Source organism: Lepisma saccharinum, chromosome 11 (assembly GCF_977018435.1).
Source record: "Lepisma saccharinum chromosome 11, izLepSacc3.1, whole genome shotgun sequence".
Classification (NCBI taxonomy): domain Eukaryota; kingdom Metazoa; phylum Arthropoda; class Insecta; order Zygentoma; family Lepismatidae; genus Lepisma; species Lepisma saccharinum.
This window is the reverse complement of record NC_139239.1, coordinates 35,719,056-35,742,364: the sequence shown is the minus strand read 5'-3', so window position 1 is coordinate 35,742,364 and position 23,309 is coordinate 35,719,056. Positions and strand designations below refer to the sequence as shown.

Genomic DNA, 23,309 nt, shown 5'->3' with positions numbered 1-23,309 from the left:
CTTCGTTTTTTGGTCAGAGTGCTGATGGTCTTGTCGATTCACCCAACACCGTAGCGTAAACAGAAAGTCTAAAGAACTTATATGTGTAAAGTAAGTCTTCATACCAAATAATGTAAATTAAAATGCTAGCTACGCCTTATATTTACAAAGTAGTTTTACTTTCACTGGAAATAGAATAATTCATTTTTATCGTGAACGGGGATTCCCTCGTTCGTTCCCTCTGTGAAAACTTGCCTCCTGCTCAGGGCGCTACAAGGGAGAGTGGCTCGGAGCGCGAGATTCGTGGCGGTAGAGCTTTGTTTGTGATTCGTGTGTTGTGCAGCGATCAGATTTATGCAAGAAGTGCCGGACTGAAATGCAAGAACAATCGAGTTCTTAATTCAGTGAAGATGTAATCATGGGTAAGGTAGGACCCACTTTTGGTCTTTCATGTTTCCTTCTTATAACAATCATTTCTAAAAGGTTTTCAACTATATTTTCCTTTGCAAGTATTAGTGGCAAGTGACAGCAAAATATTTAAAAAAATTCAAAGTTGTTGAAACGTTATTTAATGCGTTAACACTGTCGTTGAATAAATATTACAAGCAGACATTTTTTTATGCAGCCTACACAAGCGAAGAGGTAGGCAGTTTCGTTTACCCTTAAGGGATAACAAGAGAAGAGGGCGGTCAATGAGAGTACAATACAAGGGAAGACTTTTTTTGGGTTTAGGACAAAGAGTTTTGTGTTATGGGGTTATTGCGCGGGCCATGTCTGTTTCAGGTCTGGCGGAACAGGCCAGTGTTGTCACATTGGATTGGCAGAAAAGAGCTGAATTGCGCCTAAAAATTGGGATTCTATTCTCTCAAGCAACTACATTTATTATAACCTGTTTATATGTTACATAGTAACCTGTCGTGTTGCCGGGTCCCAAACAAAGATCCTATGTTCTATTATCACGTAAAGGCGTCTACTAATACAAGGGGTAGAACAAACTAGGATGCGAAGTATACACACTGAATGAGAGAGGTCACCTTTACTTATGTTATTTCTTGAAAGCCGCGTGGTGGTCATCCTCACACGTTACGAAGCCAGGTGACCTAATTGTGGTCATGTCAATGTTTCCTGATCATCTTTAATTCATTCTCCATACATTCTCACGATTTGCATAGAGCAGAACAAATGAGACGAAAATATTCAAAATTTAAATTATGTTTACTTGCACATACAGGTGTCAGAAATTCATTTATCTAGAAAGCCAAGACTGGAATTAACTACAACCATTCACAGATAACAATGGTGTTTTCCTCGATGCAAGGAAGTCTTGCTAAAAAGAACTAAGTTGGCAGCAGTAGAACGTACCAAACTGACAATCGCTGAAAGTGCGGAATTCTGTCGTCTGCTTACGGCACAAACGTCAGACTGACCCGAAAATTATGGGGGGGGGGGTTCTAGCCCTTATCACCTCAATTGCAAAATAAATTTAGAATAATAGTGATGAAGAATTGACAACAGGGCTCGAGAACGTCACGCCACTGGCAAGTAAAGAAACGGCCTGGAGAGACATTGAACCACTCTCCATGACATAACCCCCCTCCCTTTATTTTTACATATTTAAGCAACTAATGGAAATTATCGCACTTTTGTGCCTACCCTGCTAGGAACTCTACGCTTCGCCACTGACAGCGTTCATATAATGTAGCAATAGAAAAATCCATGAGAGTTTCTGAAGTAGTGTTAGGGACTGGTGTAGTGAAAAGGAGCACACAGCTACGACGCGGTTAGTGTTATATTTAAAAAAAAATGATTTAACACACAGTGTTAATTCATATCAAACCAGCACCGACCTGCGTAGCGAATAGGTTAGCACAGCGTGCTGCAACACCAGGGGTTCCAGTTTTGAATACCGGCCTGACAGTGCCCCTGCGTCAATTTCATATAATCACTTATCCTCACCGTCGCGATTAGCCAAAAGTGGCAGAAAAGCGACATTAAATAAAAAAACATCAAACGAAATCAATTATATCAAATCGTGTGCAAAGGTACTGCGTGCATCCGTGTTCTAACTTGGTCTCTAATAGTGAAACAATCACTTCTTACCTCCTCCGCAAGTTTTGGTACATTGCGTTAGTCCAGAGATCCTCCAGGTGAAAGGCGTGGTTCCTGCAGGATCAGGGACGAGATTAGGTGTCCTGTAAACTGCTTCATCTCCTAACCGCAGAGATCCAGGGCCAGAAACGTATTGTGTTTGAGTGGCGTACTTTCTATTCCACGAATACCCCAGCTGGTCTGATATTCTGTCAGGCACATAAGGTCCGACGCTGAAAGAAAATTTAAAATATTGTTTTCTACAAGTTTCCAGTGGTTCTAGAATGAACTATAATGACTCACGGAGATCTAATACGTAGGTGAATTATTTTGATATTTATGTATTTCAACAGTAAATAAAGTTGGTTGGCGATAGGTTTCCAGACTTGTACACCGTAAAAACTTGATTAGGGGTCATTCCACGTCAAATCATCCAGGCCACGTCACCCACCATCTCCGATTTTGATGAAATTCGGTATACTTATAGAACTTTTGATGCTAATTACAAAAATGACAACTTTTTTGAGATTGGTCAAGGGGTTTAGAAATTACGTGATTTTAAAAATCTCCCTGTACGCCACATGCGGCTCCACTTTGAATGACACGCATTAGGTTATAAATTATAGTATCTTCTCTCAGGTTTGCCGTAGAAACTTCAAGTTTGATTTCTTTTGCTCAGGATAGTGTAAGCTTTCATTTAAGTAAGGTTTCTGATCAGTGTATCAATAATCATGTATTTTATGTATAGTTTCAGGTATTTTTTTAGAAAAATAAATTACTAACTTCAAGAGCAAATTTCGTGCAATGCCCCCCTTCAATTTCACCCAAATTTTATATACAGGTAGCTGAGAGTGGGTACTAATGCTTCATGGAAAAAATGGGATGGGCGGTTCAGAGACAGGGTGATAAAAAAATCATTTGCATTAAAAGTTAATCTTATTAAAAATGCTTATGTATGTAGCACAAAGTCTGAAGTACAATATGTTTTGAGGAATAATATTCAAAATTTCTGTTCACTATGTGTGAAGGTAAGCATAGGCGTAACCTTGTGGGGGCAAAGGGAATCATTTTCCCTATCCAAAATGTATAGATTAATTAAAACCTACAAATAATAATTGCAGTGGAACCCCGATTTCAAGTTCCTCGATTTTACATTTCCCTGCATTTTACATTCAATATTGGTGGTCCCAACATAGCAAATTTTCCTCGGTTTTACATTTTCTCGCATTCTAAGTTTTTTCAGCTTGGTCCCCTGAACAACGTAAAATCGAAGTTCCACTCTATCTAAGTTAGTTTCAACTGTCTTCAATTTTTAAAAAATATTATAATCATAGTCATTAGCATTCCCATGCTTAGCAAATTTTCTTCGAGAACATTCTTCTTTTTGTGCATTTTATCTCAATATGGATTTTTTTTTATACTCTTTACGGAGATACGTAATATGAAGTAAGAATTAATAATACACATTTGTGCTGATTGAAGTTTTTCCAAATGGAGCTTTTCTTGCCACATACCACAGAAAATCTTCTTGTGATGGGGGTGGTTGGAACACTTAGAAGACTTGTATAGACATCAACAGTATCAAGTAACAAGTTCAGCAATGAAGTACCAATTCCATACAAATAGTATTAGAGGCATAAATTTCTTATTAATCACGTAAGGTGAAATGATAACAACCCGCAGTACAATGTGTCAGCGATTGCAAAGTACTATACAACAGCACCAGGAAGATTAAGTATGCACTGTCTTGAACTTAGGCTACAGGTTATTTACAGTGTTCTGTAAGTTACTTTTTACAAGTAACCGAGTTACAGTTACTCATTTAAAAAGTAACTCTGTTACTGGTACTTTGAAAGTAACTGAGTTACTTTACAGTTACTGTGAAAGAAACTTACAGTTAATTAATGATCATTGATTTGTGTAAAAATTACAAATTGTGTTTTAAGTACATAATCCGTATGTCTTCATAAACCTACATTACTACTGCAAATAAATGATGAAACACAGAATCAACTTTGCTTGAACAATTTTAATTAAGAAATCATTTGAATGCTGACCACGGTATTTTGAATATGGTGTCATTGATTCCACTTGCACCTATTTCTTTCTCCTCCATTCCAAGTTCAACAAAATCCAAATATCCACTCCTTCAACGATGACTGTTTCCTAGCTCGACAGTCCACCTAAAACACTGAAGTTTTCACATGCAAGTAGATATGAATTGAAGTAAAGCGTGGATGAAGTTAGCATGCAACAAAGCATAGCTTCCTTGACAGGCCAGCAATTCCAAGAAAATCCTTTTACGTAGCATCCAGAGAAGGTACAGACATATATTTTTTTTACAGTTGGGAACAGAAAATGTGAACGGCACAATTTATAGTGCATGAAATTTTGGCAATGCATAGAATACAATCGAGTAAGTATTTTTCGGTACTATCTTCATGGGCGTAACTTGGGAACTATCTTTGGTTGAGAGAATCAAAGTTTTCAGTCCCACAAAAATAGTGTCAAAGATTATTTGCTAATACGTTTTAAAAATCACAATAATTACTCTCTTTTTTTGTTTGTTCTTCAAGTGCCAGGAGGTTCACAAAATATATTTAACTTGTAGGTTTTAATTAATCTATAAATTGTGAATAGGGAAAATGATTCCCTTTGCCCCCACCAGGTTACGCCTATGCTTACCTTCACACATAGTAAACAGAAATTTTGAATATTATACCTCAAAACATATTGTACTTCAGACTTTGTGCTAAATACATACGCATTTTTACTCTGAACCGCCCATCCCAATTTTTCCATGAAGCATTAGTACCCACTCTCAGCTACCTGTATATAAAATTTGGGTGAAATTGAAGGGGGGCATTGCACGAAATTTGCTCTTGAAGTTAGTAATTTATTTTTCTAAAAAAATACCTGAAACTATACATAAAATACATGATTATTGATACACTGATCAGAAACCTTACTTAAATGAAAGCTTACACTATCCTGACTGAGCAAAAGAAATCAAACATGAAGTTTCTACGGCAAACCTGAGAGAAGATACTATAATTTATAGCCTAATGCGTGTCATTCAAAGTGGAGCCGCATGTGGCGTACAGGGAGATTTTTAAAAACGCGTAATTTCTGAACCCCTTGACCAATCTCAAAAAAGTTGTCATTTTTGTAATCATCATGAAAAGTTCTATAAGTATACTGAATTTCATCAAAATCGGAGATGTTAGGTGACATTTTCACAAAATTCTGGATGATTTGACATGGAATGACCCTTAGAGAAATGACTGTCTATGGCTTTAACTTTCCGTTGCTATCTGACTATTGTAAAAGGAAATATCATACCCATTTTCAAAGTACTAACGGCCATTACATAGTTAATCGTAATTAATGTAATTTCATTATTCAGACTTTAAAAACATATTTATGGCACAGATGCACAATTCATATCATTATCTATCTTTATGTAAGATAAAGTAGGCTCTATTCAAATTTAAACATGAAAGTCTTCCTTGTATCTCCCAGTGCTGTATACTGTGAACTCTATACCCACAACACAGACAGGGACGATGATATTTATCACAGTATATAGGTTGTAACCTGCAATCTAATTTTGTAGTACATTAAATGAGTGTCAATTGGCAGTCTTTGGTTACGAATGGTGTAAAAAGTTTATTAATATCTCGGTTCACATAGAAAGCACTGGTAGTGCTTTGAAAACAAAGGGGATGGAAGTTGTTATGAAATTACAACACCACTCTTACCTAGGTCTGTTTAACTGAGCGTTGAGTGGTAGTACTCGGCTGTTTCCATCGTTTACTGCAACTGCACCTGAAAGAAACAAGTTGATATGGCAACTCTGACAATATGACGTTTACATAATGTTTAATAAATGTAAAAATACATGGATATATAAGTCAATACTGTAAATTAATATTAACATCATTTGAAGATTAATTTGAATTGATCTAAATTTTACTGTTGAACATATTTGACTAAATGGGTGCTAATGTGTCCCACCTTATTCATATATATGTAAAGATGAAAAACTCAATATGCTGACCAAGGTAGAAATTTATTTTATTATAAAACATAAACTAAACGTTTATGTAGAGATGAATAGGTAATAGGTATTCACGTATTTTCGTTCCTCATTTCTCGTTTTATATTTACATTCACATGAACATAGCTGTGCAAACCAAAGTACTGAAATATACGACGTAGTAAAAAGGCCTGCTTGTTGTATAAACATGGTCGATGGCAAACAAAATAGTCTGTTGTAGAATTTCGTAATATCTTTACGTTAAAGGACAGTCTTGTCCCGTCAAGAGCAGAATGAATTACAATAATTTGAGTAATACACAAGTAATAATCCGAAAACTAATAGAAGTAAAGAGAAAGTACTGAAATTTTAGTAAATACTCGTTACATGACAACTTATAGTGGCGCTGCCACTTGTCACGTCGGTTGGAAAGTTTTCTTAATTCAGCAGCTTTAACCACTGCACTACCACTTACTTCGCACAAAAACATGCAACATGTTTTCATTAATAATTATTATCTTATCAGCCTGTAACATTGACTGAACATTTATAATTTTTCTGGTTTCGTTATATATATATTTAAGACATATTTTGAACATATACATCAGAGAAAATTTTGAAAATAATTTTTAGTACATAATGCATAATTTAGGCTTTCCATTGCATATGAATCTGCTTTCTGGTTTCAAGTACATGTACGGGGGGGGGGGGTTAAGAGCATCTCGGGGATGGTTTAAGCTCGATATATCCTTATTAAATACTTCACTACAAATTCATACAGGTTTTGAAAAGATACACATATATGTATTTCGGTAAAACAAGGTTTATGGCATTTTCTGCATTAGAGAGCAGAAAGGTTGGTCATTTTTAAACCTACTCCTGTTTAAGAAATTAATGAGGAAATGTTACGTGTAGCATATTTTTTTTCCTCTTTCTTGCCCCCAAAATCCATAATGTTATGCTTTGTTCTTGTTTATCCTGCTTCTTATATGTATGTCTGTGTCCTCGTTAGTTCTCTAAAGTAGCAGGGAGGGGTGGGACAAACAACTTAAACCCCAAAAGAAGAATTCCAAATGTAATTAATGACTTTTCCACTATGTTGTCAATTTCTTTAATAATAATAATATCAATTTATTCTTTACATTCCATACGTTTCTGTACAAATAATCAAACTTCTATAATTGCACTAATTATTTGATTATATATTTATTCCATTTCTGCCTGATAGTCCCTTTACTCACCAGGTAGAGCAGACGGTGATTGGGCAACTTGCCCGCTTCCTATTGGTAGTTGATACTCGTACTGTATACCTGGATTTGGCTGTTGATAAATCACCTGCAATACATATAAATTGTACACATTCAGTAAATGCATATCTTAGTTTACACCATTCTGAATCTCCTATTGACTGAATGCATAATCTGTATATTATTTTGAATATAGCATACAAATTCAACAACAAATATACATGAGCACACTTTAGAAGATACTTATCTTTAGAATATAATTCACAATGCAAACTGCAAAAAAGTTGAAATATGTAATTTTTGATACAAGTAGTAACTCACCATAATTGGAAGGAGGAATTTTGATTTTTTTTTAAAAAAAAAAAAACGTTTCATCATCCGCATGTACATCAAATTTTATCATTGAGGTGTAATGTAGATGGTGATGATGCCATCATAACCTTTGTCCATAATGTCAACTGTCTCGAAAGGTATCCACATGAATAATTATTTTTCCAACACATCAGTTCAAACAAATAAAGCACTCGACATTTGATTAATTAAGAATTTATTAACTTAATCATTTGAACTTTGTTATATGGTATATTTATCAATTTTTAACATTTATGGAAATTGTTGCATAATGCTTCGAAATATGAGAAGTGCATCTGCTCTGGCAGTATATTGGAGAGAAAATACCATAGCGGTTGTTTCAGTATTTGATCGTTATTATACACATCTACAAACTATTCAGAGAAAATTATGTGGAAGGAACGGTAGTTTTACGCTAACCTAAGGCAAGCAATACATTAAGTACGTAATGTTGATAACTAGGACCCGCAACTTTATGTCCTATAAAACTGTAAAATATGTATGTAATTATGTCATAAAAATTGAAAAATATGTCAGAAGAAGATAAAAATATTCCCAGTAAATCCAAAATATGCACAACAGTACTTTCGAATTTCTCATAATGCGGGATTCAGTATCTTCCAGGGAAGATCCACTAGGGTTGGGGTGGAGTATTAAGTGAAGCCAGAATCCTGCACAACAATGAGATAACATTTTCTCTCAATAATGTTTGCATGGCTATTAATTGTAGGCGGGATAAAAAAGGGGGTATTATCATTCTATTTTTAGTTGGTAAGAAACGTCTGCATCTGCTTTTAAATTCTTTGTTCGTAATTTCCTTATCCTAGCATCGATAATATGAACTATGAGTTGCGCTAAATATACGAAGAGAAATTATAAAATAACAGAGTATATGCAAGACAATTACGAAATTATACAGAAATATGTCTTATTACAAGAAAATTGAAGAAATATGTTGTAAAAACGCGAAATTGGTAAAATATGTCAAAATATGCTTTATCAAGTTGGTCTATTTCTGCTGATTTTCATCAGCTCGCCCCAGTACACGATCCGATGCCAAATAAAAAATAAGTCCCGGGCCCTATTGATAACAATTTCGCTAAAATAGGGAAATAGTTCTTAGGATATCATAAAATAGGGAAATAGTTCTTAGGATACCATAAAATAGGGAAATAGTTATTAGAATATCATAAACAAAGTAGGTGAAGTGTGACGTAGTTAAGAGGACATATTGTTGCAGTTTATCAAGAACAGAAGAAGAAGGAGGCTCAGAAAGCAGACAAAAAGTTTTTCACATTTGCCTCCTTGAACTATGGGCATATCCTGTTGCCTTGTTTACCTCATATTTCACCTGTCCCTCAACTTCTTCCCTGCCCAGCCAGTTCGTGATGAAGGAAAATACTCGTTAATTCTTCCCCTCTAAGTTGGTTGGCTCCCACAGTGAAGTTGTGTGGGAGGCTACAGATTACTGAACGTTCTTCTGGGAACGTTGGCTGCAGAGGAACATGGAGATCATATCTTACCCACTCGAAGGCTTCACTCTCCGATCGATCCAGAGATCAAAAAGGGCCGCGCCGAATGCACCAGGTCCTCGCAACAGGAGGTGACAAACTTACAGATCGACGATTTGTTGAACATCTCGAGGACGGTAGCATGTTGGTTTCTCGTGGTTTCCAACGGGGCAAATTAGTCTGAACAAACACAATGATATTTATGGTAAAATGCTGAAAACGTTTTGAAGTGGTTTACTGCCAAGAGTTGCTAGCTACATGAATGCTCCAGGGGTTCCCAAACTTTTTCGTTTCACGGCGCCCTTAGTGTTTCAAGATTTTTCCGCGGTGTCCAAGTCAGAATGTAGGCCTATTTAACACTTGCAACGCTCACTTAGTGTGGTTAGCAGTGGCGTATGCTGAGTCTAAGACCTGGACACCTGAATGGTCCTAGGCTATGGAGGAGGACGTCTTCAAGGAAGCCACGTTGCCATCCCAAAGGTAGTCAGGTTGCAAACTTATAAAAAATCAGGTTGCCAACTTATAATAATTCAGGTTGCCAACTCTTAAGAATTCAAGTTGCCAACTCCTAAGAAGAATTCAGGTTGCCAATTTCAGATATCGCCATTATTTTTTTATTAAATCAGGTTAATTCACTGTTCCTAATCGATTTTTCTTCAGTATTTCACTTTCTAGACTTCAGGCTTCGCAGGTAGCCTAGCTAGCCTGGAATATACGCTCCTGGTGGTTAGGTTGCTTTCTTTAAGTAAAAAAATAAACATATAGGGCCTATTTCAATTTCAGAAACATTTTATACGTAGAAAGTACACCCAACGGAAAAATAAATGGTATGGAATTGTCCATCATTATTTTCCTCCAACCTGTTTTCCACAATACGATGATCATGAATTGAAATAAAAAAAAGGTCAATAAGCATAGGACAGCATCTGAGAATTGCATTCTATAAATCAACACAGGATGTAGGATAGAAATGAATGAAATTAGCGATGGACAATTTGCCTATTATTATCTTTGCCGTTGGCTGTACTAATAGCCTGTGTAGACTAACAAGTAGGCCTAAGTGTCATTTCAGTGAAGATATTGGAACATTTCTCGGCGCCTTTGTAAGCCAGCCGCGGGGCACACTTTGGGAACCACTGTTTTAAACACTGCGGTTACTATTAATGCATTCTCAATTTCGGCTACAAACCATGTTTTCTGAGCATTCTTAAGCGGAGATTTGTATGTCCGGAGCGAGAGTGGACATCGGAGCCCATCTGCAAAGATTTCGGCTGGCTGCGACTGATGTACGAAAACGCAATTATTCTCCTTGTTTAGTCTCCTTTTTAATATTCACTATTTCTAGTTTATTTTACGTCGCTTTTGCTTGGATTAAATATGAACTGATGAAATTGGTGATGGGACAAACACAATGATACTTCCATGCCTCAGATACACCTTGTGCTGATAATTCGTTCGTCTGTTTTACGACAGAGGTCAGCCAATTCCAATACGTGGTTGGGAGTCAGGTTTTATAATTGACGCCCATCAGAATACTGCAGTTAAAAGCCACGCTGTGTTTCCGCCATGTGGCTCCGTGCGTTATTCCGTCGAGGATTTGAAATGAGAAATTACCCGTGTCTTCAGAGTGATCACTACCGAAATGCTGAGGGGAGCAAGCCGGCCTACGTGGTGGTGAATTCAGCTGTGCACCGAGAACGATTGCCAACATACCGAGAAGCTCGAGCACTGACATTAATCTTACAGGTATTCTTGTCCTATTTCACTCTTTCGTGCATCTTGTTCAGGTACAGTCCATACAGTTGCTGCATTGATTTAATTTTTCTGATTTAGCGTCGCTTTTCTGTCGCTTTTGGCTAATTGCGACGATGAGGATGAGTGACGATATGATGAAATTGATGAAGGGACACTTACCCATGTCCAGGCCGGGATTCGAACCCGAGACCCCTGGCGTCGTAGTGCGCCGTGCTAACCAGTCCGCCACGGAGGTTGGCAGCTTCTGCATTTATTACCGCATTTGTCTCACAATAATATATCAATATCCGTTCGTGACTTTTGGCCCATCCTGTATAATTGAAGTGCTCGAAAATAGTAATGAACAATTTGCTTACTGTTATCTTTGCCGCCAATAGCACGAAGCCACAGTTCATACGAACCCTGAGTTACGTTTGGATATATCGATGTATTTTATCCTCATCGTCGCGATTAACCTAAAGGCATGGAAGCGCAACATAAAACCTACAGAATACAAATATATATCATAGCTACATTAATTCATTGTTCAGGGAGAGGTCATTGACATTCTCTGCCATCCCACATCCAAACGTCCATAAAGCCGCTTGCACAAACACATTTGCCAAACACATACCATGATGTCCACAGGTTCTGTAATGGGTCCCGGCGCAGTGATAGATTCTCCCTTATTTCCCTGGGGATCGTGGCGCTGATAGGTGAATGTGCTGCCAGCTGCCATGTACTCGCCAGACCAATCCAGAGCCCAGTTTCCATTGATGACGTAGTTGCCCGTCGACGTCCGCAACGCTGAAAATAGAGGAACATGATCGTGCATGAATTCCCTATCCGGCGATAGCAACTGGGACTTTCGGGAATAACTGTGATGTTGTTGGACATTCACTGCAAAGAAAATACTGCCTGATTGATTAAAAATAAAATTCGAGTATCGTCGGCAGTTTGCTTAGTTGGCCCATCTTATAACTGACTGGAACAAGTACAGAAGCAAAGTCGTTTGGGTTTCGGAATTATGGTTACCAGATGACAAGATTTTATAAAGAGAACATTTTTAGATTTCAGAAAAGATTCTACAGAAGTGTTTCACTACTCGAAAACTCTCTTAATGGCATAGCCAGAAAATATAATTTATACGACTAAACTCTTACATTACCGATTGCGAAATTATTAATAAAGTGTTTCAGATCAACACCTATTGTATAATTTGCAATTAGAATTTACATATTTAGTATTCCATAACCTTTTATTTAAATATTCGGTATTTCAATAATTATTTTTGTAAAATGAACAGAAAACAAGACTGAATTATTTTTGTGTTGTATATCAGTATTCTCACAATTTTAATTCTTGAACTTAACTTGAACACGGAAACAATATAAACAATTATTTACAAATGTACAATTTTGTTACGAATCTTGAAGCTGAAGCAGTTGTCTACACCCCAAAAGGGGACATTTTCCTGTTTTCATAAAATCCCGCCCGAACCATTTTTAGGATCCGAAAAAGACGCCATGTCCGGGTAAAATATTACGTCTGGTAACCCTATTCGGAATCCAATTCATTACATACATGATCAGATCAAGGAGGCGCCTAGAGACCGTTAAAGGTAACAGCAATGTGTCAGTTAATGCAAGGGTAATTAACTCCAGAGACGTTAAATCTTCCAGAGAATACAAACATAACCCAAAACGAAAAAAGGTGTTGATACAAATATGACTATTTTTTCACTCCAGTAACACATTTAAGTGCATCAACTGCTAATAATGCACCTGCATGAAAATACACATTGTGATGTGTATCAAAGGGTACTTCTGTTCCCTGTGATGTACTAAAAATGCATCAACTGACATGATCAGACAATACCATTTCAAATAGAACACCATTACATGTTTAATTGTGTCAATTGATCCACCAACAGAGGATTAATCGTGATTTGAGGCATTTCGAGTTCTGTGTGTTTGGGTAGTGAGTATGTGTTTAGTCCAAAAGATGTCACCCTAACCTAAGTGTTTCTTGTAGTTGTGTTCGAAATTAACGGTCGCAAGTCGAAAACAAGCAATTGCATGCAATTTTTAGTTTGGCGACTACCTTCATCTATTAGTTCACAATTTTTGGCTACTATAGTTTTTATGGTTATAAGAGTGGTAGGAAAAGTACGTTTTCTTGCGTCTTTTAATTCAGGAACGTGGAATATGTGTTAGCGTCAGAAAAATAGCATTTCGTTAGCTATTTCATTAACATTTATTTTGCGATCAATTTGTATCATACTTTACTAATACTAGCTATATTTTGTGTCGCTTTTCTAAGTACAGTTTCCTTCATGAAGCGCGACGAGTCATCTGAATGCAGCCTGACGGAAAATGGGAGTATTATCTTTTGCAGTACGTTATATTGTTGCAAAAAGTACGCAAGGAAAGAAGAAATATTGAAGAAATACGGAGTCAAAACATGATACTTTACCTATCTCAATGATTTAATGATTCGCTTACAATGACATCGTGAGGACAAATCCATACCTTCTACTGTTCTTTTTTTGTAATACAGGGTGATTATTAAAAAAAAATCAGTCTTGCGATAACGTGACGCAGTACAGTTTTTATGTGAAAGAATGCCAACTGTACAGGAGATAGAACATGCGTTGTTTGTGTCCGTCTGCGTGGAATGGCATTTGAACAGCTGGGAGCGGTTGATGGATTGCCCGTGCCTCTCTACGGCTTTGGGCTCCCCATTCACCTAGCCTGATCCTTCGGACTTTTTTGCCGTGTATTACGATCACGGTTGTTGAGATTCAACCGGCAATGTTGGAGATGGCGTTTAGGGGCAAGGAGGACCATTGGCAAGGTATACCCTCATGTTATTCGTCATTGATACTCATACTCCTTGCTATGATTAATTTAGAGAGTATACCATAGCAACAAACACGAGGAAATATTGCCTTTTCAAATAAGGTAAGTAATTCGATTTTCAACCCACACGACATATCAATAGTCAGTTAATTTAAAGTTAAGGTCAGTATGCGAAGGGTGTGAATGCTATGCGCAGAAGTGCAACTTATACGACGTGATTCGATACGTAGGAGATGTGGGGTCAAGCAGCTTTCGAACCTCATTCAAACAGGGCGAAGAATATTTATAGGTTTCCCGCGTTAACATGTTGCTGTTACGCCCGAATTTTATGTTGCCTTGCATGCTGTGTTATAGATGACAACTCATAAGTGCTATCTATTCGTTATTTTCTCCTGGTTGTAAATGCCATAAAAACCGCTGTGCAATCGTTAATTTACAGTGTTTTTCGTTCACTCTTGTGCCAGACTCCTCGGAGTGTATAATGCAAAAATTCCACTGATTGTATGCATTGGGAACCCCTTCCCTGTGTTGGAAATTTATTGCTCGAGACGAAGGTATACATGTAAACATTTAACGATTGCGAACCTAGTTTACAAAAATTCATATTTTATTGTTTTCTTTACAATTAAGTTCATCAGTGTAACATTTTAAATAAAACATTTTCCCCGATTGTCTTGAAATGAAAAGACTACCAGAGCAGGTCAAGCTACTGAGTAGGCGTGTTGGTGTGATAGAGATAAACGACGTATACTCTATCCCTGGAATCTTTGGAGCAAGCGAACGAAAACAAGTCTCTGCGCAAGTAGTAACTCTAGAGAGCACAACCAATGAACGTGCGAGAGAGTGAGTGCATGAAGAAGAAAATGCGACTGCAGCAACCAGCTGCTAAGAGCTGCAAGTATTGCTTCCATAGTAGGCTACTTCTTTCCTTTAAATCAGTTTATCATCCTTAACCCTGGAAAATATGTTTTAATTACCTATGAACTAATTGATAAATTAAAACATATTTGTAAAGTACTCGCTAATAATTACGAATTTCTTTCTAAAAACACTTTGCTAAAACAGGAACGACAAAAGGAGCGACCATATTATTTTTCGTCATTTATTTTTTCATGGGTACAGTCACTACAATAAAAATGTGACATCTAGGTCCTGAAATGCTTGCTTTCCTGCAAGGGGTTATTTAACTCCAAAGCGAAAAGTGGATTTTAATAGAAAAATTTCAATGGCAAGTTTTGCCACCGCAGTGGAGTGGTAACGCATTACAGGGAACCGAGAATTTCAGGATCTAGGTGTCTCATGTTTAATGCCGGTGACTGTACATTGAATTTTTGTCATAATGAAAAGCACATTTTTCGAAAGTTATGAGGTACTCTGCGATGGTGTAGTGCTTCGCCATGTAATCAAGTGGTCTCGGTGGAGACAGCGGTTTTTAAACTGTAGGTTCAGTCCCGATTAGTGTGTGGGGAATTTTTAGCCTACGTTACAGTTCAGGCCAAGCCCGTAGCCAAGCAGGGGGTAGGGGGGCTGAGCCCCTCCTGTAACTGCCGTCAGCCCCCCTGGCACTGCAATCAGCCCACCTGGCACTGCTATCAGGCCCCCTTGACATTAGGCAAAACTATTGTTTCCAGTGAAGAGTGAAAATGTAAGCAGCTCACACTCACACTTTAAGGACAAATTCGCAGAACATGAACAGCAGCTATTACATTCTCTCATCTTGTTTATGAGCATGGGCGTCCGGAATATGAAAGTCAACCAAAAAATATGTATTTCACACACATAATTTCATTTTAGCCACAATAATATGTGTTAATTGCATAAACACCATAAATTCAAATGTAAGGAAAGGTTTTTAGTGAACAACACTATTTTTGAGGAAAATTTGCCTTCGTTTGCCCCCCCTGGAAAAAAATACCTTCCTTGCCCCTCCCTGGAAAAAATCCTGCGGACGTCCATGTTTATGAGCTGAAGTCTAAGTATCTGCAAGTATTTAGAAGATTATCTAGACTTTGTAAGTTACTTCATAGGGGAGCTTATTTATCTGTACCTTCACTGTCCCTGTTGCGACCTCCCATTTAGATAAAAATCTGTGACTTTGATGTCAACATGCAAGTTTTGGGAAGGAAGGGAAGTTTCATTGCTTCGGCCGGGGATGGAATGTACTGTAGGCACAGTGATTGAATAATGTGCATTTTTTGTGTGAGATAAATATCTGTATAATCTAAAGTTGTATGGAGTGTGTAAGTGATGATTTCAGTATGAGTCAATTAACACTTCAAGAGATGTTTTAAAAGATCGAGAAAAATGTATTATTTGTATGATATTTATAAATTTTATATAACTTAATGACCCCCCCTCCCCACACACACACATTAAGTACTGTTAATTTTTTGATAAATGGGCTTGAATTAAAAGCCTCCCCTGGAGATCACTTCTAACTACGGGCCTGGTTCAGGCCCTTTAAGGAAGGTTGGGTTAGGTTGCAGATAAATCTAGTAGTATCACTTCGATATATACATGCTTCCTTTACTATGAAACTACAGCTTCAATTTCTCGGAAATGACGAATAATGGTAATGAAATACACATCACTCATTCTCCTTGCAGCGGAAAGATTTCACTCTCATCTTTATCAGCGTTCGACCAAGCGTGCAAGAAGTTCCAGCGCGTTCCGCTAGATGGAACAAGCAGCATGCGAGAGTTTCTGCTGTCATTGCTTGCAATCGGCGAAGCAAAGACTTCTTTACGACTGACTCTTGCTGTCCCACTAAACGTGGTCGTATGGGACACGTCATAAGCCCCATTTGTCATTCAAACATCCATAATTAAAACTGCATAAAGCTTTGAACGTAAAACGAGCCGCGATGTTTTCTTGGAAGAGATTTCAAAGGGAAATCGTTCTTCTTTTTTAGCGGAATCTTCTGTTACAGGTGTGTGAGAAAACAAGAGAATGGGGTGCGACTAGTTGCATGCACTTGAACAAAAGCACGAATTGAATCAAAGTCCACTACTTCACATGCAGCGACTATTCAGCACCGAACTTGCACCAAGCGAATCACTCTGCCAGCAATTTGAATCAAGCCGAGAAACTGTTTCATATTCATGTAACTTGCTAAAATTATGACTTAACAATAAAATTCACACATCCTGTCAATGATCTAGTATTGCAAAACATTGTATAACTTTTCGTGCACAGGCATTACTAAGTTTGAATTTATGGGGATTTGCAAGGCGCTGCATTTCCGGAGGAACTTGATAAAGGTTATCCCAGCAGTTTATGTGCATTGTTGTAATTTATGTCGCATTTCTGCCACTTGTAGCGATGAGGATGAGTGATGATTAGACGAAGTTGATGAAGAGACACGAGGAACAACCATGTCCAGGCCGGGACTCGAACCCGGGAATTTCTGTTGGTAGGTCGAAGGTCGACCACTTAAAGCGCTCGGCCACCGAGCTGGCCCGAGAAGAGCGAAAGTGTGCGCAAAGGAATAATAAATTCAATAGGCTGCAGGCTAGGGAACAAGATTTCCATACCTTCTAGGTAACTAAGTGTTAACTTCTCGACTCACGATTTTGCCATCGAAGGTTTCAGGTTCGAATCCTACCCTGGCATGGGCGTTCCTTGCATGACTGTCCTTTCATCAATTTCATCATTCATCCTTTTCGTCGCGATTAGCCTCAAGAGGTAAGCCCTGGACCTTCTCATACAGTATGTACCAGTTTTATTCGTACAGAGGTAGTGGGAAAATGAAATGATAAAGTACACAGCTAAAGAATAAAAGAGAGACAATTTCTTACTCAAATGATGTGCACAGTAATGGTGCAGGGCACATAACAAATAAAAATAACAGCAATATTACGTACATAACGTTTGAAATAAATACAATAATGCAACTCAAGTGTCAATTTCCTGGTTCCATTCGTACACCTACAATCACATCACAAGCACTCCACATAAAAAGAACAAAAACTGAAGAATCGCGAAATTCCTAAAACTTGGTTGAATGTCCTTTGGCCTTAATGATTGCTGCATAGAATTCACTACGCTCTCGCATGTCTCTGGGCTGATATTATCCCACTCTTGCGATGCAATCCTCTTGAGCTCCTCTTTGGATGTTTGTTTTGAGTTTCCAACAAGTTTCTTCAATATGGCCCACAAATGCTCAATTGGATTCAAATTAACTGATTGCGAAGGTTACGCAGCTGTTTTGGTACATTCCAGACGAGCCATTCTTTGTTCATACCCGCCGTGTGTTTGCTGTCATTGTCTTGTTGGAACATGAAACAGGTGGCATTCCCATTTTAGTGGCACTTTGCTTTACATTCTGCTTGAGATACATTGTCTTGTCCATTAAGCCATCACTAAAATGAATAGTTCCTACCCCTTTCGATGACATACATCCCGAAAGCATGATTGAATCTCCCCCATGTTTTACGCTAGAATGAGGTCACCTTTCTCTACACTCTGTGGACACCATCTGATCCGAAAATGTTTTTTTTTGGTCTCATCGGACCAGATCACGTTGTTCCAGAACTCCTGGTCTTTATGCACGTGGTTTATTGCAAATTGAAGTCGTAGAGCACGATTTTTCTCACTTACAAACGGCCTCTTGTGTGCTATTCTCCCATGATATCCTGTTGGTACAATGCACGACGAACGGTTGAATTGATCACTGTCTTTCCTGTTGGATTTTCCACCAGTGACCTCAATTTTGAAACACTTAATTTTGGATTAGCTTCAATTTCTCTTACCACGAAACGCTCCTCTCTTTCGGTCAGCCTTTTCTCCTTACTTCTTCTTGCCCGATTCTTTGTTGAACCCTCATAATTGAATTTATTTACTATGTACTGCACAGTAGAATGCGATTTGTTCACTAAAGACCCTATTTCCTGAAGGTCAGAGCTGAGCCCCTTTCGGTTCCTAATTACGGATTGCCCAAGCTGACCAGGTGGTTGAATGACAGAGTGGCTACACACACCTGCAACTGTAGTTGTACGTACAAAAAACGCAGAGTGCTTCACACAACGACATTACATGGTACGAACAAGAAAGGAACATACATGAAACACCTCAAGCGATTTATAATATCCTCCATACAGTACAATTACTGTATTTCACATCTTTTGTACAAATTACCTTTTCGAAGGTTCTTCCTGAATACTGGACACCTTTTGTTACGATATTTCGCCAACTGACTTCATACAGAGGGTTTTCATACAATGTATACATCCTGTACGGACAAGTATGATACATACTGTATGTGAATCCTGACGTCTGTAAACGTCCCACTTGTCTCTTCTGGCTACAGTTCCGATACATTTGCAAAATAAGTGCCATCCTTCCACTTTATTCCTATCCTACAACAAATCTTTTTTTACCACATTCTTACATCTTGGTGCAGTGGGCAGTATTACGTGTTACAAAATAGGGAGATCCTGGGTTCGAATACTTGCTAAAGCATAGTCGTTTGATTGCATTACTTCTCTCATCTATTTAAACGACACCGTAACGATTAACTTGCACCTAATAACATAATCAAATCAACGATTAACCAATCATTTCATTGCATTACTCGTTAGAATTTTGGATTTTTTTTGTGGTTTCTTTTAATGGATGGTCTCATATTCTTAAATTACAATAACCTAAGCATTTTTTCAGAATTTGTTATGGGAAAAAAAAGATTTTTTTAAAATTTGATTTTGATTTGGTGTTTTAAGTCTACTTTATGTACAGTAGGCTAATTGGGACTGGACCTACAGTTTAAAGTAGGATCTGAACCACTATGTGCCTCCACCAGGTATCGAACCCGATACACCTTGGGGGGAAATGCTGTATTTGGCAATAATTAATTGTAGTCTCAAAAAGTCAAAATTCAGACATATTTTGATAGATTTTCCTACAAAAGACATAACCAACAATAATAATGTTGTTAATAGGTACACATTGATAGACTATATAAAATGAGATTGTTTAAAACGAAATATATTGTTGATTATTTGTAAACTGCTTAATTATGATGATAATTTTACAAATGTAATCCTTAACATCAAGCAATAGTTACTACTATTAATATTAACGGTTTATAACTACACTGCTCTACAGTGATTTTGCTGTTTGGGAAATGTTGACATTTTCTTAATGACTTCGATGTGGAAACATCAAAAATGATGTTTGTTTTGCTCCATCACGTACAGTTTTTGCACAAAACTCGAATTTCAGAAATTTGATATTTACATTAAAAATGCCTATATTTCAATATGGACGTATTCGTTTTTAACAGATATTTATCAAATATATCTTTTTTTTTTCAAATGAAACAGTACAGCTCATGCGACATACACAGAATAACCTGTTAGTGTATTTAGTTCATGAATTTCACAGCAGATGGCAGCAGCAGACAGCATCACGAAGTGCGAAATACTAGATGGCAATAGTTGGTGGACGCGACAAAAGTTTCCCGTCAATGTGACATTAGTTGTCATCTCTTGTTGTTGTGGCGTTGATTGAGTGCACATGCAGAAAAATGGACCGTAGAAAGTGCAAAAAACAATCCCGATAATTTTTGCTACATCTGTGGAAGTTACGTGGTGTTGAAGCAAAGGCAAAAAATTACGTCATTTGTTAAGGTAGCATATCATGCTTATTTTGGGATTAAACTAGGGGATCAAGATAAATCATTTGCGCCCCACACAGTGTGCCGTGTTTGTGTAGAAGATTTAAGGAACTGGACAAAAGGTAAAAAGCAAGCTATGGCTTTTGGTGTCCCTATGGTGTGGCGGGAGGCAACTAATCACAGCAGTGATTGTTGCTTTACGCAACCAGAACTTAATGATTTGGTGAGAGACAAGAATTTATCAAAACAAGCTGCTGAACTCTCAGGATCGAGATTGAAAGAGAAAAATTTACTTGCTGCAGGGACATCTTAAACATTATTTAGGCATCCGGAACAGGAATTTATTCAATACTTTTCTGCGGAAGAAGATTTGGTGTATTGTAATGATGTGACCAACCTCATGATGAGACTTACAGGGAATGGCTATTCTGCACAGGATTGGAGGTTATTCATAGATTGAAACAAGTTAAGTTTAAAGGCTGTCCTACTACACAATGGAAACCAATACCCTTCTGTGCCATTAGCATATTCCGTACACCTCAAGGAGAATTACCAAAATATGTCACTGCTCTTGCAGAAGATAAATTACGGAGAACAGAATTGGGTTTTGTGTGGTGACCTAAAAGTTATTTGTTTATTTATGGGACATCAACTAGGATACACAAAATATCAATGTTATATTTGCGAATGGGACAGTAGAGATAGAGAGAAACACTGGACACAAAAAAAATGGCCTCTAAGACACGAACGCATCTAGGGCAGTAAAAATGTGGTGAACCCCAGCCTAGTTGACCCAGCGAGGATACTATTACCTCACTTACATATAAAATTAGGTCTCATGAAGCAATTCGTTAAGTCTCTCGATAGGAATGGAGAGTGTTTCAAATACCTCACCAAAAAATTTCCAAGTATCTCACATGCTAAGTTGAAAGAGGGAATTTTCATAGGACCTCAAATACGAAAGTCATTTCAAGATTCCAATTTCGAAGAATGCATGAACATCATGGAAAAGGAAGCTTGGACAGCTTTCAGAAGTGTATGTGAAAATTTCTTGGGTAATAACAGACATGAAAAATACAAGAGCATCGTGTCTCATATGCTGCTCAAGTTCAAAAATTTAGGATGAGCCTTAAAATTCATTTCCTGTTCTCGCATTTGGACAGATTTCCTCCTAACTTAGGTGAAGTCAGTGAGGAACATGGAGAACGTTTCCATCAAGATATTAGCGACATGGAGCACCGATACCAGGGAAGATGGAGTACAACAATGATGGCGGATTACTGTTGGACGTTGCCACGTAAGGAACCAAACACCGTTCACAAGAGAAAATCCAATCTTCGAAGCTTCCAAATAGGGAAAAAGAAGAAATGAGATAAATATCTAATTCAAATTATACATTTCGTATACCTTTTATGACTATTTGTTGTGAGATTTACATTCCTTGTGTAATATCCCTAATGTCTGTAGCTTGATTTTCGTATGAAAATACCATGTCTCGGCTGAAATTTAATTTCTATTTTGTGAAAAATTCTGACGTGATGGAAGAAAACCAATAACATATTCGTGATCAGCGTACTTGAAATATCTTATAGGGCTATCACCTCTTAACCGGAAAACAGCTCTCAAAAAGTTTCATTTTGTAGAGCAGTGCTATCAAAGCATTACTATGCTTGGGTTGCTGGAAGTTTAATCTCTCCCATTATTTCTTTATATATATATATAAGGCCATAATGTGACGTAAAATAGCAGAAATACAAATACCTTATGGTGACTTGTCTTTATCTTTTCTCCGAATTTTCGCTGGAACTATGTAATGATTGTCATCAACACGATAAATTTTCATGCTCCTAACAATTTAACAGAAATGGGTTATCTTATAATATAATCCACATGATTACATTCAAGACTTTGGTTTTAAATTACAATAATCTACCATGTGTTCCTGGAGTGAACCAAAAAACAAAAATGGGTCGAAATCATGGCCTATCTTCTTCTCCCGCCGTCAACGCCTATCGATGAGGCGATAGGCAAGGGAGTGTGCATCGTGTGATATTGATTCGAGGCGTTTCCTTCCAAGAAAGGTTCCTCGTTCAAGGAGGTGTCAACAGGCAATCATTGTTCCTTAACTGTTTCGCGGGCTTTTCACACGTCCGTGATGAAAGGCATGCTCTGCACTCCGAGCAGCGGCAAAGATGGACGACGGGAGGTGTCGGCTGCAATCTAGAAGGTGAAACGTGTTATTTTCACTCGATGGAAACCCACCCAAAAATCTGGTCGATTTAATGTCTACATTTTTACCACCAGACAGCATGGAATCAAGGTCTTGATGTATGATGGGCGCGCAGGAATCGGGTTTCTAAGATTATGCAGGAAATCCTTTGCGTTGGTAGCTTTGGAAGGGGAAGGGGGTATTGCTACGTAAAAGTTATATGGCTCATGTAATATGACCATAAACTGTTTGAGAATTAACAGAGAAATTCCCCTTGTATTTCATCTAAAACAGGCAGGGTGCAAAATCTGGTGGGGGATATCTTAATTTACACACACACACACACATACAAATATATTATTTATTATGTTGTTATACATAAAAGTAAATTACTAAATATGAAAATACAGTTCAGACTACTTTATACGTTACTCAGTTCTGCGTAATTCTGTTTTATATGTAAATTACTGTGTGTCCCAGCAAAATATAATTTAAAAACGTGTTAATTAAACCTTATTTGCACGTAATGCATTTATACGTAATTCGGTGTTTTACGTACTAATTTTCATAAAATACTGTTGATCTGTACGTAATCAAGCTACAACAATGTCACAGAAGTGGCAGTTTTCAGTTGCTACTGGTCGACCATGCAGAAGAGAAAGAGGAAAGGTTGCATG

At 37.7% G+C, this 23,309-nt stretch overlaps 1 protein-coding gene across 1 annotated transcript in view; it reads right to left on the bottom strand.

Moving 5' to 3' along the window:
* Positions 1–23,309, bottom strand: part of LOC145995200 (thrombospondin type-1 domain-containing protein 4-like) — a 164,476-nt gene that overhangs the window by 37,804 nt on the left and 103,363 nt on the right. Inside the window, exons 3-6 of the mRNA XM_083131759.1 lie at positions 11,584–11,756; positions 7,348–7,441; positions 5,829–5,895; positions 2,080–2,300 (exon numbers count right to left, since the gene is read on the bottom strand). Of these exons, the coding sequence (XP_082987885.1) occupies positions 2,080–2,300; positions 5,829–5,895; positions 7,348–7,441; positions 11,584–11,756 (555 nt within the window). The remainder of the gene's footprint in view (positions 1–2,079; positions 2,301–5,828; positions 5,896–7,347; positions 7,442–11,583; positions 11,757–23,309) is intronic.